Raw genomic sequence first — 18570 nt, 5'->3', positions numbered from 1 at the left:
TGGGCTGCAAGTGCGCACTGACGGCTCATGTTGAGCTTCTCGTCCACCAGCACCCCCAAGTCCTTTTCTTCAGGGCTGCTCTACAACAAACTAAGGGAAACTTACACATTTTAAAATGGAGAAATGAAGGGAAAAGTCTGCTCATTTGAATACTAAGGTGATTTTCTAACAAGGTGGCACATATCCCATCTTGCCTGCAATTCAGTGCTGGATCCAGACACTTCTCCTCCCTTCTGCATGCGTCCCTGGCAGAGTCGGGAAGGCGGCAGTGCTGGCAGAGCACTGGGAGGGAGTGGCTGAAAGTATTTCAAGGGCTGTTGTGATTTGGCTGGGATGCTTTGCAGCCTCGTCTTGCCTTCCTATGAGCTCTCACAGCCCCTGGTTTGTCTTTGGTGCTCCCCATGCGTGACTGTCCCTCTTCAGGGAAGGTGATGTGGGCTTATGACCAATTCAGAAGGGCAGGCATCATATCTTACAGTGCCAGAGACTTAGAATTATAGAATCATAGAATGGCCTAGGCTGGAAGGGACCTTAGAGATCATCTAGTCCAACCTCTCTGTCATGGGCAGGGACGCCACCTCTCGACTAGACCAGGCAACACATGGGGACCGAGTGGGAATCGAATCCACGATCTTGGTGTTGTCATCGTTGTCAGCACTGCGCTCAAACCACTGAGCTAACTGGCCCCCTACTTCACTCAACCTGTCTGTCACCACTTTTTCTGAGCTGGCCAGGATGAGCATGGTGTCCTGATGGATGACCATATGGCCTGACTGGAGGCACTGTTGTGGGAGAGAAGGGAGCAGAGCCTGCTGGCCTTGCATGGGTTTGGAGAAGGGTTCATAAACCCTCCCCAGGAGGGCAAGGGCAGGTGCTGGAGTGCCTGTGTGGGTCTCCTTGCTTGCAAAGTACCGCGAACCAGAGCAGAACCATGCTGGCACCGCAATGCATAAGGAAGCCAGTGGTCTGCCATCACACAGGCTGGGAATACACCACCTTCTCCCATCTGGTAGTTCCACTGGGGCTGCTATTCTTATGACTCAATTTGCCCTTATCAGCTGATAACAAGTGCTAACCCGCCTGGGATTTTCAATCTCCCATTCATCAGCCCCCAGGTGCTAGCTCATTAGTTATTATTCATCAGAGAACAAGAAACTGGCGGATATGCCTTATCAGCCCTCAAGTTTGTTCGCACAGCACCTGATGCAAAGCAGAAAGCTGCAAAAAGAAAATCACAAGACTCATTTGTCTTTACAGTCACTTAAGTGCTGTTTGTTTCAGGGCAGGCAGGAGAGGCTGAATATGGCTAGGGCAGAATATGACGCTACAAGTCCTTTATTCCTGAGATACTTCCTACAGACCTTATTGTTTCTAGGGACCATCGCTGTGGTGGTCTCAACCCTTCAAGAAGTGACCCTAGCTAAGATCTCACAGAGATATTGTGAGTTCCCAGGAAAGGTATTCCCAATGCTTTGATTGCCCACGGAAGGATGAAACAGGCAGGCCAACACTAGCAGCTCCTGGGACATTGCACTTCTGCTGGAGCACTGAAGTCCTGGTGTGATGAATCCCCATTGAAAAGGATCATTTTGCAACTGCTGGAAAGGAGAACAACACAAACATGGCAGGGCACAATAGAAAAAATGCAAAATAGCCATCAACAGTGATTCTTCTCTCCATGAGGTTGACTTATGCACGATCTCCACAAAGGGACAGAAAGGAAAAGAAAGTGCTTGCAGGTTTGCTGTGGTATAAAGGGCTCTTCACCTGGCTCATGGGACTGAAAGTGAGAGTTCTTTAGAAGGAGAGCACTGCAGTTTCAAGTGAATTTTGTCATCCATCAAAAATCCTCTGAATAGAGATGTTTTCCAAAGGTTAATGACCTCCCCTAGAAGGAGGGAGTGGAAGGGCTTAGACAAACCAAATAGGAGACAAAAGCAAACAAAAAAAATTATCAGGAGCACTAGGTGGCAAACAGCCCTATAGTTAAAATCAAGCACAGAAACTACCTGCCATTTTGCATACACATTTTGCATGAAGTAGGATAATTTTGCTTCATGTCTGCACATGTGGTTTCACAGTTTGCGCACCTGATTTCCATCTGAAGGTGTGGCGTGCATAGAAAATCATAAAAATGTGAGCTTATTCTCTAAAAGAAATGTCAGTGATCTGAAATTAAAGTTTGCATCATTGTGTTTTTCAGATGTAAGTGAAACTGAAGACTTCAGTTTTTTCCCCAGTATTACTGTGAAGAGTGAGAGGCGAGTGAAATAAAACTTTAAGTCTTCCAAACTAACATTACCTGCAGTTCTGTTACTAATACAAAATACAAAGGTAGAAATATAGCTTTTTGGCTAGTTATGATTAACAGAATATAGAAAATTTAGGGGGAAAATGAAGTTTTTAAGTTAACAAAATTCAAGCAGGAGCATTCCTTCTCTATGTTTTAAGATACTCAAGAACTAAACAGACACATAAAGAGAACAAAACTGACAGAATACAAGACACAACAGGAAATGCCTGTGACTGCCTTGCACATTTTTCTATTGCTCAGTTGCCTAAAAATAACATAAAAGGTAAAACCTTGATTATGATAAATTGGTATCAAAATTATGGTTACCATTGCCTCATTGCTCTTTTAAAATACAATCACCTACACATAGCATTATAATGTTATGCACATGTATATCAACATTTACATATATAGTTTAATAAATACATTTTTACTCTTTAAAACAAATTGTCCCATAGAAGTGTCTCCAAACATCAGTTTCACTCTTCCAAACATGAAAGAAGTTGCCTAGCAATCCTGAAGCTGGGTACATAGAAACACATTTACTCCAGCGCACCCCCTGTACCTTTTGTCAAAAAGCAAACACCGCAGCCAACACACCGGTGTTCAGCGAGGCACTCCCTCCTGCCTCCCCGTAGGGAAGCACAGCTGGCATCTGTGAGGATACAGGGCTGGGAGCCCACATCACGCTCTCTTCTACATTGATCAACAGACGCAAAAGATCTATGCAGAGTAGTGCTTGCTTGTACTTATTTGCAATATTGCACCAAGAGTGAAAAACACTCTCAGGGCCCTATTTGCTGCTAGCTGGCAGGGCAAGGGCATGACAGGTGACAGGGAGGCACGGCAAGGAGGCTGGCTGCTCCCTCACCATGGGTTCTGCTAGCTTAGGAGCGCTGGAATACCGTTGCACACCGTGGGGTGAGAAAAATCAGCCCTTCTTGTAAAGTAAGCTAGCAAGCAAGAAAATAATACCCATCTTCTTCTGCAAACACTAAAACTCCCCAGGTAACATGAAGTGACCAAACACACCTTTTCCCCTTATCATCCTTTCTACATAAGCTGCTTACAGGCAGATTTCTTCCATTCTAGTTTTCCCTTTGGGAAAAAAAGTATATACCAATTGATTTCTGTAGAAGCCATTATCCTGATAACAATGCAAAATTACATGCAGTTGTTTTCCTCGTGTTTCAATTCAAAGGGACATAGTATCTGTGCATTTAAATATACTCACTGGCATCAGTGGAGCTGTGCTGATTTATGCCAGCAACAGGGCTAAACCCGTGATGCTCATCCAGAGATCACCTACACATGCTCCAAGTTGTAACCTCCACTGAGTAAAGCTAGTATTTCGGTAACAAATATGCACATATTTCTATGCTCACACACTGAGTAGCATAAAAATTTTTTTCTTCATGAAGTGCTTTAAGATATCTGCTCCTGCTTTTTGGATGAAGACTCTGTAGAGCTGCAGGAGATCCTGAGCTAAACCTGGTGCATCTTTTGCCCCTACCTGGCAGCCCAAGAATGGTGAAATACGGACGGCACTCTGTAAAGCCAGAGCTCTGCCTCACGCAGCTCCTCCAAAGTCCCTGATACTGGAAGACGGCTGTGACCGGGTTGTCATACAAGTCCTGTGTGCTCCACATATCCATGGCAGTGGACACGATGCAGCCTGCAACGCCCAGCGATGAAACGAGGAACCCCATCACCTGGCAGAGGGTCGTGGACATGGTGTCTCCCCCAGAGAGAGGAGGTGAGACAGCCCTGATGAAGCCGGAGACCTAATGGGAGCACCGAAGTCCTCCTGACTGAGCCACCAGAAATGCAGCAACTCTTATCAGATGCTTTCCATTGAGCAGTGTATTTGCTCAAAGTGTTTTTGCAAGATAGTCCAGTTTCACTCTCGCCAGGTAGGTTTGTGCTGGCAGGGCCAGAGATATGAACTTTTGTCCTTTAGAAGTGCTTGTCCTTCCCCAGCTAAGCAGCCATGTTCCGTCGAGTGTTGGGCAACCCACTTGGAATGTGCACCTTCTCCCCACCCAAACCCTTTGCTGTCCATCGTGCCTCTCCTGCGTGCTTGGCACAGTGCAAATGTGCTTAGAGGGTCAGAGAGAAGGACCATGTTCCCAGGACCGTGTCCCAAGTGCACTCAGCACCTAGCCCAGGTCACCACCTCCCTGGCACTCTGCCTTATTTAAAACCGGAGTAGTTCTGACATCAAACCAAGACAGGGACATCTCTACACCTGACCACCTATGCAGGTGTCCACACAAGAGGCACAATGATAGGGATGCCAGTGGTGAGCTCTGCAGGAGAATACAAGGCCACCATCTCAGGCCCAGAAACAAACAGGGACGTGACCACTCCTTGCATCACTGAGGCTGCCTTGGATGCTGACCATGGCAGAATCCAGGGTATCAAACTAAGAGCCCCAAACCAATCCAGCAAAGCTCCTACAACTCTATCCTCCTCCTCCCTGCAGTCTCATCACCCATCATGTGGGCCCACCAAAACCTGTGTAGGTGGAAGGAGAAGAAGGACACGGAGACCATTTGGAAAGTGCCTTTTTATAGGTACTTGTCTACTGACTGGGGGGATTGTCGTGGAAAAAGGGGTGGGAGATATAAAAATCAGGAGATTAATTATCTCTGCAGAGTGGAGAGGTGCTGGACTGAGGGGAGCAACATCATTCCATCGACAGAGCGCAGTGAGTTACAAGGACCTTCCAGACTTCATGCTCATCCATTCTCATCTAATACTGTGCTCCAACTGATTTACTTCAGCCCTGACCTAGAAACAAATTCCCACTTTAACCAGTCCTGATAATGCTTTGTGCCACACGCACCATCAATACTATCACCTGGTTGTGAAGCCATATGAAAGCCACCAGGAAGAGAGGAGAGGCCAGTTCCTGGAGACACAGGAGTTACAATGGAGTCATTATATGTTTGCTATTGCTTCTCCCTTCCGGAGAACAATCACCCGCAACCACCTCTTTTGCTTTGTGGCTGTGTCACAAGATGGTGGGCAGCAGAGATGCTTTTGCACTAGACTCTGATGAAGTAGTTAAAGAACAACTCATGTCTAGGGGCCACAGATCACAGCCACCGAAGCCCTCCTGGGTAAAGCACAAGATGCGTTTGCTTCCAGCAGTTTTATTCAAATTTAGTGATTTTCATTTACTTTGGAGAATTTATATTAGAGGAAGGGCTAGCTCCAACATATCTAAAGGTCAGAAGTAGCTAGCAAAAGATAATATTATTTAAAAAAAACATAGAATGAGCCCTCAAGAACCAGAGATCGTAAAACCTGCTCTTTCTCAGTGAGGGAGAGAGCACATGCTCACTAACGTTCTTTGTCTTGGATAATGCTTTGTGATAAAACAGGGCTGGAGAAGGCCTAGAAGCTGGGAGAATAAGTGCTAAAAAATTAATGTGACCAGCTCTCCATCTTATCTTTCACTGCTCCACAACCAGAACTATGTCCCAACCCAGAAGAGCTGGTTGCATCCAAACCCTGATGCACCTCCACAGCTCTCCAGGTTTCCTCTCCGTCTTTAAGCCCCAGGAACTGCCGCCTTCTTGCCATCTAGTGGTAAGAGACCACATCACTTTTTCCACGCTAGACCTCTTCAAATCAAGTCCCAGGGATAGCTATTCCCCTGAGACATAACTCCTATTGACAAGGGTGATGTTACCGTGCATCATTAGTGTGCAACACCTTGCAGGGCTGCACAGAGTAATGGACCCATGAACTGGTTACAGCTAAAACTAACTCCTGGAGGTGAAAGAGGGAGGGAGGAGAATACAAAAGGCAAGCATTTTTTTTTCCCAGATTTTTTTTTTTCCAGAAACCTCTACTACTTTTTAAATTACTGGGATTTTTTCTGCTAAATTTGGTATCTGAGTGGTTGCACGAACACCAGTGGAAGCAACCCTCCTAGGCACCATGCCTGCCAGGGGGGGAGCTACTACTCCTTCCTCCTACCCTTTCTGCTGGTTTCAGCTGTGTGTAGCTGGAGCAGCTGTTCAAGCCAATAGGAACCTACTATTCTCCTCCTCTTCTCCACTGTTCCACACCCCCAAGCCCCATTTTCCTCCTCCAATACACCCACTGGAGAGGGCCATCCCCTGGATTGGCCCTAACTGTGCCTGGAGCTGGAGCCTGTAACCCAAGCAGTGCTGCCTCACCGACCTTTCCTTGGGGACATAGTTTTCTCTTGCTGATGGGGGATGCTACTTCTCATCACCCATCCTACTCAGAGGCATAAAACCCCCAGAGCAATGGTGGAGCAATCAAAAAAAATATCATCAAGAATCTCCAGGTATGCAAGAAAGCCCAGGTGAACCAGTCTGGTTTTGATTTTGAAGGCCAGACTGAATCATGTCTCTGAAGAGCTTAAATCAGCATAAGGCTCCATATTCCCCTCCAAAATCTCACTCATGCTTCCCTCAAAAACAGAGCTGAGAAAGCAAGTTCAGAAACAGGGGTTATGCTGCAGTCCTTAGCTAAGAGGTAAAAGAACACCCAACCATTCTCAGCACTCAAGATGTTGTTAACTTTGAAGGATTACTGTGTTTTGGTGGGGGATTTCTATTTGGTCGTCCCTAAGAATATTTATTAAGGTGCTATCCAGCCATCCCAGCATTAGCTGCTTGACATTGCTCATGCTCTTGTTAGCATCATATCTATAAACACTGGGAACACAAAGCTCCCACAGATACTTTCCTCAGCAGTTGGTTGAAGCACACTCTGAAGAAAAAAAATACAAACTCATTTCCATCACAACCCTTTCCCTAGCCATTTTTTCTGCCTTTCTGATTTTATGGGGAATTTTTTGCTTTTTCTTATTTTTTTCCTGTTTTAATCTTATTTTTTATGGTTGCTTCTGAGCCATTCATTATAGGGAAAAACTCATCACTCCATTTTCCCAACACCCAGCCCAGTAAGACCCCAGAAGATCACCTGGGAGTTTTATCTGAACTGCTGACTCAGAGCACAGCCTGAAAATTTTGGGGGTGATAGAAGCTGCAGAGCATGTCTAAACACCTTTACCACAACCTGATGCTCATTTCCAGCCACCTCTGGGAGATGTCTCCGGCCAGGAGTGGTGGAAGGATGGGGATGTCTCTCCAATAACATGCCTGTTTCTCAGTCTCCAGAAAGGTGGTTGAAGGTTTCAGCCAGAGGGCTTGACGGCTCTTGCAAAGACCTTCCTCACCAAGGAGCAGAGAACAGGGCTCCTACTGTGAGTATTGGGACATCTCCAGTGGTTTACCCAAACTGGGAAAAGGAAGGCTACTTTGTGACCGCTCCCCTCGGCAACCTTTATTTCAGCTAATACTTGCTTTATCTACTCAGGTGTGGACTCTACTTTATCACAAAACTGTTCACTGGGCCCATTGCAACTCCTGAATGTTATCACTGCCTCTCCCATAAAAATCACCTACAGCTCATGTTTACTTTAAAATTCGCAAATATAGCTCACACCCTGCCAGTCAATTCCAGCTTGTTCAGACCAAAAAAAAAGCAAACCCACCATTCTCCTTCTATGTCTCCATTGCTGTGATGACCACCGCCTCCAGGAGCCTGTGGTCTGTCAGTCCCAGTCCATGGCATGAGAAGGGCTGACTGACTTTCCTGTAACTCAGTGGGGAAAGGGAACCGTGGAAGGGTCCCATCCCAGCTAAGACTCACTCTACCCCTTTGGTCTTCAGGTGTTCCAGAGGGGCATTCAAAGTCCCTCAGCAGAGCTGGGGTGCATGAAGCTGTATCCTTCCTCTGAGCTGTAGCACAACCCCACATCTCCACAGACTCTTGCCATTTCCCTTGCCTTGCTCCTCTTCTGGTCCTCAGACCAGATCCTTTAGGATTATTTTTCATGTCTCTTGTCCTTCCTAATGTAAAAGCACACGAAAGTAGCAAGGATGTGAGGCATGCCTCTAGCTTCCTGACATCCCCTGCTGAGACCTCTGCCATCTCTTCCCACCTTGAGTGTCACTGGGGATTGGGGTGCCCAAGACTTCTCTAAAGTCACTCATTAGCTCTTTCCCGGTCTCCACATCTCTTCCAGCTCCTTCTGTGAGTGCAAACTCACCACAGCCTGACATGCACCCTTAGTAGGTTATATTAAGTCTCTAGCCCACCTTGGCCACCGAAACCCGTGCATGAAACTTGGTCTCAAAAGACTTTAAACATAGCAGTTGCCTGCAAACATTTCAAAATTTGAAGCTGAACTGTCTAGATTAAAGGATTTTAAGTAGTGAGCAGATCTTGAAGGAGACTTTGCCATGGCCATCACCAGCAGAGGATCATGGCAAGGCACTTAGCAGTCCCTATCCTTACAAACTTTGGCTGTGAAAAAGTCCAAGGGAACAGAGATGCTGTTTTCTTAGCCAGTGGGCTGCCCTGTCTCCAAAATTCCCAGAGCAAGGGTTTTACTAGGGTTATGCCACAAAATGTGTGTTGGTTGCATGAAATAAAGGAAAACTTTGTCAGAACACTGATATAGAAGAAAAAAATACAGAGATGTCAACATGAAGACTTCCCAGACATGAATACTTCTCAGGGAACATCTACGCATCTCTGCTACCCTTCACCAGCAAAACTGAAAGCAGCTGTTTTATGCGAAAGTCTGGGCAGTCATGATTACGTTCCCATGGGCTATCTTTACTCTGACTCCTCTAGAAACACATACGCTTTTACTATTTGGAGAAGTTTAATAGGGTGCTCTCAGACTTTTAAAATTTGCTGTTGGAAAAGCAAAATTATTCTTATTTTTCAAGTCATCAGCCTTTTGTTCCACGGCAGACAGATGCCTTTCCGAAAGGGTCAAAATACATTTTGACATGAGAACAAAATGTCCTTTCAAAAATGGCTGAACCAGTCTAGCTGAAGAGGTCTGGAAAAAGAGACCAAGGCAGACAACAAGAAAAGTTACTGCCTATATTATTGCAGTTTTGCAGCTCCTAAGTAACTGAAAAATGCTCCTTTTAGCAGAACATACCTTGTGACTTCTGCACTAGGTGAAACTATCAGTGTTGCAAGAGCTCAGCTATTGCTATTTGTTATTTTGTGTTCAAATTCAGATCGTATCCTCTAGACAATCACAGTGAGGTCTGCTGACATAACAAAGAAAGTAGCAAAAAAATATAAGAGAAAGCAAAATCAGAACAAACAGGTTCAGTTCTCAAGTGACATATTTCACTAGAGACTGACTGTTTATAGCTGAGCCATAAACTACTTCTATTATTTCTCATTTTCATCTATTCTCTTGATTTTTCTTCAACCTATTTGAGAATTTTAAGGAAAGGCATCTGTATGCCATGGAACAAAAGGCTGATGACTTGAAAAATAAGAATAATTTTGCTTTTCCAACAGCAAATTTTAAAAGTCTGAGAGCACCCTATTAAACTTCTCCAAATAGTAAAAGCGTATGTGTTTCTAGAGGAGTCAGAGTAAAGATAGCCCATGGGAACGTAATTGAAGATAGATGATGGGCAAGACAAGTTTAATTTTTGCTATGGGAGTGAGGGATTGAGAAAAAAGTCCTCGGAAACTAAAACTTCATTGATGTGCTCAGGTCACCTCACTGCTTTGCGCAAGCCCGATTATTTTTCTTCACTTCGGCACTATTGTTCCCAATATAAATTGCCATTGTCAGAATAATAAATAGGGGTTTATAATGGAAATGCTGACAAACCATTAACTATGGTGTAGTTAGCAAGGGGGGTTTAATGGAGATTCAGATGCCGCATGCTTAAAATAAACACTGGGATGATCCACTTAAATAATATCTTAACAAATTAATAATTTGATTTTTAACATCATTTTTCCCCACACTTCTGGTTGGTATACAGATGCCCTTTGCTGGTGGCAGGTGGGAGGAAATGTCCATAGGAGCAGATGGATTCAGGAGATGGAGCCAATCTATAAAGCAGAGCAGAGGGGCGCTTGTTTTTGCACTGGCTTCTCCAGAGACTGGAAGTGTCAGACGATACATAACAGGAGGGAAAAGCAGGGGGAGCAAGGGAGTGACTTACTTCAGAAAAGCAAGCTCTGTTCATTAGAAGAAAGGACAAAAAATTCACCTCACTTTGCAGGGCAGTGCTGATAGCACTGTTCACACAAAGCATCTCATCGGGACCAAAGCGCATAAATATTCATATGCCTGCACACTGGCGGTGAAGGAACTGACTCTCCAACACCTCTGAGGATCAGGAGAGAAACCTTGAGGGGTTCAGGGTCCTAGCCATTTTTATTTTTTAAATCCTTTTTTGTTGATGACTGTAATAAGGCCAATCACAAATGGTAATTCCAGTTTAAGATGACCAGTTTGTTAGAAACCCTGACACTGAAGATGGGATGCTTGTTTCGGTCCATAACCAGGACAGAGCTGCAGAGCTTTCTGGATTTAGTTGAGGAGGGAGAGACCGATCTCCTGTAGTCCTTCTGCTCATCCCCCCAACATTGCTGTGTATTTCTATTTTAGGAAATTAATAACCACTCTACAGACATCAGACTGGAGGCTTGAGAATTGCAAAAGAACTCACTAGTTTTTCTCTGTAACGCTGAGGTTAGTGATGGAAGTATTTTGAAAGAACAAAAAACCTCAAATGTCAGTATTCTGGTTTCTTCAAAGATTAAAGTAGTTCCCAGCGCTGAACACTTGAAAAGTTTAATTGGTTCTTCTGCAGAGTTACATTTTCTGTAATTTTAAGCTTTTAGAGGTGAAGAACTGAGGAAGTTCTGCAGCGCGTTATGGGCGTTATGTGTGTGGGGGGAGGATTTACTTCCTACAACTCAAATGGCAACTTTAATCTCTTTATCTATGAGAAAAAAAAATTAGCCTTCTGGAGTCCAAGTATACCAACCTGTCCTTCCCCTTGCTGAATGCATTTTCCTTGGTGAAAATGGTTCATCTTTGCTGACTGTTGTAGCAATGTGCAAATCCAAGCCTGCCCGAACATCCTTCTTCAGATGTCATCCTTCATTCACTCATACCAGCTACAGCGCGCAGCTTTTGCTAGGGGCTGCCCAACTGGATGCCCAGCAAGGACCAAACTCATGTCCTCGTAGGAAAATGCAGGTCTGCGCCCCATAGACTATGTGAACAAAGAGGGATGTTCAAAGCCACAGCTCCAGCAAGAGAAAGGTGCTCACAGGCAACTCCAGCACCTGCACGGGAGTGCTCCAGACACACACTGGGAATGCGGATCTAGAGATAAGTGAAGTGGAAATACAGCTCAGGGAATGAAACACCTCTCCTACTGCTGTCCGAGGCCACAGCTGCATCAGGTTATACTGGTTTGATTCACACAGTACAGACTACTTGTGAAAGAAGCAGTTTTTGAGCGCAATGCTTATTTCTGTATGCTTTGGAAATGCCGTTTTGCAGAAGTTCTGCAATGATTTGCTGATATAATTGGCTTCTTCCCTCCATTCTTGCTGTGTCAAAGCACAGAGGCTAGATGGACACAATAGTCTAAGTGCCTTTTTTCTCACTGTATTAAGGCAAGAAGAAAACCCAGATAATCCTGTTGTAACCTAATTGTTTGCACCCTTAGATACTCTGGGCACAACCAGGACAGGAATGATACCCGTGGAAGAAAATACTGGAACCAAAGGAGAATTAGGGAGAAATCAAGCCTGGTGGTGTTAGCCCGCACAGAAATAGAGTGAGCTGAACTGTGACATATCCTCTTAGAAAAGGATCTTCTCCGATGCCAAGAATATTAGTGTTTTCTGGTGGGAAGCCACGCACAGCCATGCAGCTGGGGTAGCAGTGTACCTAATCCACCCGTGGCACAGGGAACAAAAGCCCCCACGGAGCAGCCACTGCCTCGCCTGTGTTGCCTGGAGAACGCTTCAGGAACCTGATACATTGTCATCTGTAATGAGTTTTGCTGAGCTTCAGCTTGGCTATGGGAAGGAGTTCAGGTTGGGATACCTCCAAGGGACCCGTCATCTGAACAGGGTGAGACCTGAGGTCCCTTTTGGCTAAAATTTGAGTGCCTCCCTCCATACTGAAAATCTCTCATCACCACCACTCATGCACAGCTTCTGGCACATTCCCGTGGCTCTGCCCTCCCCCCTCTCTGCTCGCAGCCAGCAAGCCCTACCTGGCAGCCCCAGGATGGTGAAGTAGCCGCGGCATTCAGTGAAGCCAGAGCTCTCCCGGACACACGTGCGCCAGAGGCCCTGATAGTTGAACACTGCCGTCACTGGGTTATTGTACAGGTCTTGGGTGCTCCACTGGTCCATGCATGTTGATGCAATGATGCCTCCTATTCCTAAAGCGGACACCACAAAGCCCATGGACTGGCATATTGTCACAGACATGGCGCCAAGAGATTGGTAGGCAGGTCCTCGGCACGCACAAGCCTCCACAAGCTGGGTCTGGGGCAGACAGCCAGGGTAGAAGGGACTTTTAGCTGGAGGCACAGCCTACGTCACAGACGGGAGTCAGCAGAGGTCTGGTCTGCACCATACAAACCTACCCTTTCCCTTTATCTGTTTCGGTGAGATAATTTTCCTCACTCAGTACCAAGAGCCGTTTGTTAGGCGTAGCGTGAACGCCTTGCTCTCTGTTTACCTTCTCCCTCCAGGCAGAGGTGCAGCTGGTGCAGCGAGGATGGGGACAGCAGGTCCCTCTGAAATAGCCAGGGAGAACTTCTGCAGAAGCAACTGTGTGCCCCAGGACATCAAAAAAAAGAGATGCTTGGTGACAGACAAAAATTATGGAGAGCCTAATCCTTTCTTGGCAGGGATGATGCTTTTGAGCCAAGTGGAGAGGCGTTTATTAGTACGCTTCTAAATGTGGATGTTTGCTCAACCAAAACATTCAAAAAAAAGGATTGTGTATAAAAGAGGATAGCATATAGCAAAGGACAGTGCACCAGTGTTTGGATGGACCTTGCTGCTTGGTGAGGTTGGGCTGGGAGCCCACAGGAAAGTCGTTGAACCTGCAGGTGTGAACCTGCAGTTTGCTGTGGGAAGTCTAAGTGTGGCAGGCAGACCAAGGAAAAAGTACATAGATGTGAAGGTATATCTTCATAGAAATACAGAATCATTCAGGTTGGAAAAGACCCCTGGGGTCACTGAGTCCAACCACTAACGCTGCAGAGTTCACCCCTAAACCATATCCCCCAACACCACATCTAAATGACCTTTAAACACGTTCAGGGATGGTGACTCAACCACCTCCTTACTCAGCCTGTTTCAATGTCTGACTACTCTTTCCGTGAAAATTGTTTTCATAATGTTCACTCTAAACCTACCCTGTTGCAGTTTGAAGCCATTCCCTCTTGTTCTATCCCTAATTACCTGTGAGAAGAGACCAGCATCAACCTCTCTACAGTGTCCTTTCAGGTAGTTGTAGAGAGTGATGAGGTCTCCCCTCAGCTTCCTCTTCGTCAAACTAAACAGCTCCAGCTCCTTCAATTGCTCTTCAAAAGACTTACTCTTCAGGCCTTTCACCAGCTTTGTTGTTCTCCTCTGTACTCGCTTCAGTACCTTGGTATCTCTCTTGTACTGAGGTGCCCCAAACTAGACACAACACTCAGGGTGTGGTCTCACCAGTGCCAAGTGCAGAGGGACAATCCCCTCCCTACTCCTGCTGGTCACACTATTTCTAATACAAGCCAGGATGCCGTTGCCCTTCTTGGCCACCTGGGCACACTGCTGGCTCATGTTCAGCTGCCTGTCAGTTAGGACCCCCAGGTCCCTTTTTGCCAGACAGCTTTCCAACCATGCTTCCCCAAGCCTGTGGCGTTGCATGGTGTTGTTGGGGCCCACGCGCAGGACCTGGCCTGTGGCCTTGTTGAAGCTCACACCGTTAACCTTGGCCCATTGATCCAATCTATCCAAGTCTCTCTGTAGGGCCTCCCTACCCTCGTGCAGATCAGCACTCCCACCCAACTTGGTGTTGCCTGCGACCTTCCTGGTGGTGCACTCTGTGCCCTTATCAAGATCATCAATAAGGATGTTAAACAGAAATGGTCCCAACACTGAGCCCTGAGGAACACCACTTGTGACCGACCACCAGCTGGATTTAACTTCATTGATCACCACTCTTTGGGCCCGTCCATTCAGCCAGTGCTCTATTCAGCACATGGTGTGCTCATCCAAGCCATGGGCAGCCAGTTTTTCCATGAGAATCCTGTGGGGAACAGTGTCAAAGACTTTTCAAAAGTCTAGGTAGACAATATCCACAGTCTTTTCCTCATCTAATAGTCAGGTCATCCTGCCATAGAAGGTGATCAGGTTCGTCAGGCAGATGACTTCCCTATGAAGCTGCTTCTGAGGAAGATCCAACCTGTTGAGAGAACATAGTATTTGTCTCCTAGAGATTATTTTGTTTCTGCATCTTTTTGAGGTAAACAAGCAAGCTGGAAGGGACCTTGGAAAGGCCTTCAGTCCACTACCACACCCAAAGCAGAGCAACTCCATTTCTCATAAAAGTCTGCACTGCCACTGGAGAGCATTCATGTAGGAGATGTTACTCTCACTCAAAATAATTTATCCTGGAGTCTCAAAAATCAGTGCAGAAAATTTTATGACTAATACTGACATTTCATGAAAAATAGTGCCTGAAAGTAAATACCACACAGGGAAAAGGTAACTCCATGTGTCTCACCAACAGTCCTCTGGTTTAAACATAGTATTACATCATTTCCCATTTTTTCCCCAAAAGAAGAGTATTGGTGATTCATGCACATTTTAATAATCCACTCTCTCTCCCAGGCCCATTTTTGGGCATAGTGATACCCAGCCAGTTCTGGTAACACACCTCACCTGCTCCATGTCGTGGCTGTAATTACTTTCAGTATCGGTCAACATAGCTTAATCACGGAAAGCTTTCCTGGTATCACATAGCTAAATATAGAGCCCAAGACTAGAGCACAAACACACTCCCTGTGTTTGTCACAGCTGGGATCATCTGGTGACGGGAAAGACTCATGACAGCCAGGGATTATTTTCAATAAATTAACTAAAAGGGTAAATTTTGTCCTGCATTCAATCAACCTTGGAGGCCTGAAAAATGCGTGTCCATTTGCAGCACCTCAGTCCCTGGGTAGGAAGAGCTATATAAGTGCAAAGAGACAGATCTTGGCCAAATCATCACTCTATTTATTTTAATGACTGTACCAATTTAGAGCAGCCAGAAGAGTAGAGTCCTGGGGTGTGGGTATGATCATTCACAAACAGGAATTTTGTAACTGTACCCAAAAGGACAGTTTTATCTACTGGCAGCATTTCACAGTGAAGATAATCAACTGAACTCACTCCACCACCTAAACTCATCAGCTTGATGTGAGAGTACCACTTATTTGCCTTGTTCAAAACTCACCAGCACCTTTAACAACTGTTTCTCCTGTTGAAGTGCAATCTTGCGACCCTCACCTAGGTCATCTAGGAGGATCCACCACCATCCTGGGCTCTTGCCTTTGCTGTTTCCCTTCCTCTGCCCACCCTTCACAGCTCCTCTCATCTGTGCAATACCTCCTTGCTTTTCCAGCGTTGAAATAAAACACACCCTGCCTTACCTAGGTTTTCTGTAAAAGCTTATTCCTGGACTATGGTTTTCCCCAGAGCAAGGACTGATCCACTCTCCAGTGAGCAGTGTCAGAATAAGGTTTGGTATGAAATGCAGGTACTTTTAATCAGGAGGATTTGTTCATTTCAAGAGAGTATATTTAAAGAACCGAAAGAAAAAGGGAAAAAAAATGAAGGTGAAAATTGTCTTTTCTTCATTTTTTGTTACTTATTTTGGTATGTTAAACATAAAAATTAAGCTCATCCCAATCCCTTCCCTAGGTCTGTTAAATTTCTGCTTATAAAGGAAACTTTTTTTTTTTAATTCCTATAAAAAATAAAGAAGACTGGTGTAAACCCCTTCCGAATAGCTGCTACCTCTGGTTAAAAAAAAACCAACAGCATGTGATGAAAATATCTCCATGGGGTCAAAGATCTCACTGCATCTCCTTCACTAGAGCTGAACTCTACAGAAGCATAGTTGTTAACTTATTTTTCATTAAAGCGTAAATATGTGCTTCTGAATATTCATGTGTTTGGTGTACACTATCAAACCTCAGCAACTATTTTATTTTATTTTACTTTATTTATTTATTTTTTCCCCACACTCCACCTCAAATAGATCTGATGGACCTGCAGACAGGAGAAGTGGGGTGACCGCAAGGCAACGCTCAGCTCAGGACAACTCATTTTCCCTACGTTTTAAGTGCCGAACCCATGTGAATTTTCCAAACTAAGAGCTTAGGAGGAAGGATGAGAGATGCTGAAGTTTAGGAAGGTGTTACAATGAGCAGACTACCTGGAGTTTGACTGTCTACAAGGGTTAATGGCCTTTATGCTGTGTGAAGTGTTGCATGAAGAGATGTGAAGAGAGAAAAAGAAAGAATGTGAGGGAGAGAGAATGAGAAACTTACCTCATTTTAGAACAATACCTTCCCATGGACCTTGGGAAAGACAGACTAATGCTTGTTCACCCATGCTGGCCAGACCACTGCTTCTTCCTTCTGTTTTCTTTCAGTCTGAAGTGGAACCAGAAAAATTTTCCTTGCATTGATAAAACAGCCCAGGAGGAAAATAACCTGCCAACACCACTCTCAACAGTTGGATTTTCAGCAGTTTGAAGTGGTTGTGGGTTTGGCTTTTTCTATGGAATGGCCTCAAGTTAGCTATGTAGAAATGATAAATAAACTGCAAAAATTAGTAAATAGTGGAGGACATAAATATTGTAGTTTTGCATTAGTATAATGCAACATATCAATCCCAATAAATAACTATAATGAAAGAAATAATAAATTACACACAACTTCAAACTAAAAAGTTCATGGGGAAGACCAATTTAAAAATAAACAGAACAGAAAAGAAGGTGAGGAGCAGTGATTTTAGACCTGCAGTTTCACTTGTGCTGGACCTAAAATGACATCTATTGCTGGAAAAGTCTAAATGACATGGTCGTACCTCAGTCAGCTACCTCCCACAAAGTGAGGGCTCCCACAGAGCAAGGGCAGAGACTTCCCTGCATGTTTTTCTAAGGGCCTCATCACTGAGGATGCCACTAGCTGCTCCTGTTAGCCCAAGTCCCAGTAGCTGTTCCCACTGCTCATCATGCCATCCCTGCTTAAATGAAAGAAACTACCAGTTTCAGAGTCGAGTTTGTGGTGTTCTCTGATGTTGGTGATTTAGACTCACTTTAGGCATTACTCCTGCCCACAGGAAGGGGACCCCCACAGGACCCTGCCCAGAGCCAGCAGCCCCTTTCCACCAACAATGTCTTCTCTCCACCTAACGCACCTCCTCACCAGCCTCACAACCCCATCGAACCTCTTTCTTGTAGCACGGCGGCAAAGATTTCTCCTGAACACAGGATTTGTCCCTGCCAAGGAGGATGCCTTGACTGCCTAATTATTTTATTCATAAGCCGGCTGTAATTTCAAAGGCATCTAGGTGACCTATCTAAAGCTAAGTGAATCCCTCACCCCGGAGGAGACCCACTCCTCTTGATCCCTCCGGGGAGCTGGGGTTGGGTGGTGGAGGAGCTGCCAGGGGAGTTACGTGCAGCCGGACAATGAGAAACACATTGACAAAGTGTTCACATTATTGGCTGATAGGTCTGCATCAGTCACTCATTCAGAAGCACAAGGTCTAAATTGCAGAACCAATTAACAGCACTAATAGCCCTTGCCTGAATTAATCTTTGAGACAAAAGAGGAGAGAAGTGGAAGAGCTATTAGCAAATCAAGCTGTACCATCCCTGCTTTATTGCGGGAATCTAAGTGTCTGTATTTGGCTATTATGAACTGACTGCAATTACAGCCCTCATTTAAAATGATTAAGTGGTTATAATTATTTTTCAATTAAAACTTATATCTTCCATTTATACAACATTGCAGGCTTCAGTTAAAGTCCTTTTTCCTCCCTTTTTCTGGAGGAAAAAAAGTACCACTGTGCCAAAAGAATCTTGCATCTTTTCTACCCATTAAGAGCCAAATAACATGCTAATAATGCTTTTGTTTGCATGCCTCCTTTAACTCCTACATGGTGAAGGAGATAAGCTGCCAGGCACAGCACTTGTGATACCTGCCAGAGGTCAATAAAAATGAGCTTGGGAAGTTATACGGGTGTCTCTGAAACAAGGTATGCCCAAGTGAAGTGATGTGTTAACCATTTTCAAGGCTGAGCACTGAAAGGGGTTTGGGGAGCTGGGGGGTTGCAGTTTGCTTGGGATTTTTGCAAAGAGTTCA

General features: G+C 45.1%; 1 protein-coding gene across 2 annotated transcripts in view; it reads right to left on the bottom strand.

The window, feature by feature from the left end:
* Window positions 1-12637, bottom strand: part of CLDN18 (claudin 18) — a 17627-nt gene extending 4990 nt beyond the window's left edge. The window contains exon 1 of one of the 2 annotated variants that reach the window (XM_009866566.1): window positions 12418-12637. In XM_009866566.1, coding sequence (XP_009864868.1) covers window positions 12418-12637 — 220 coding nt within the window. Of the gene's footprint in view, window positions 1-3806; window positions 4027-12417 lie in introns of those variants that run through there. The other variant, XM_009866565.1, reaches the window with a different exon arrangement.
* Window positions 12638-18570: the final 5933 nt, after the last annotated feature.

The sequence above is a fragment of the Apaloderma vittatum genome, unplaced genomic scaffold (genome assembly GCF_000703405.1).
Source record: "Apaloderma vittatum isolate BGI_N311 unplaced genomic scaffold, ASM70340v1 scaffold4853, whole genome shotgun sequence".
Classification (NCBI taxonomy): domain Eukaryota; kingdom Metazoa; phylum Chordata; class Aves; order Trogoniformes; family Trogonidae; genus Apaloderma; species Apaloderma vittatum.
This window is presented reverse-complemented; position numbering and strand designations above follow the sequence as displayed.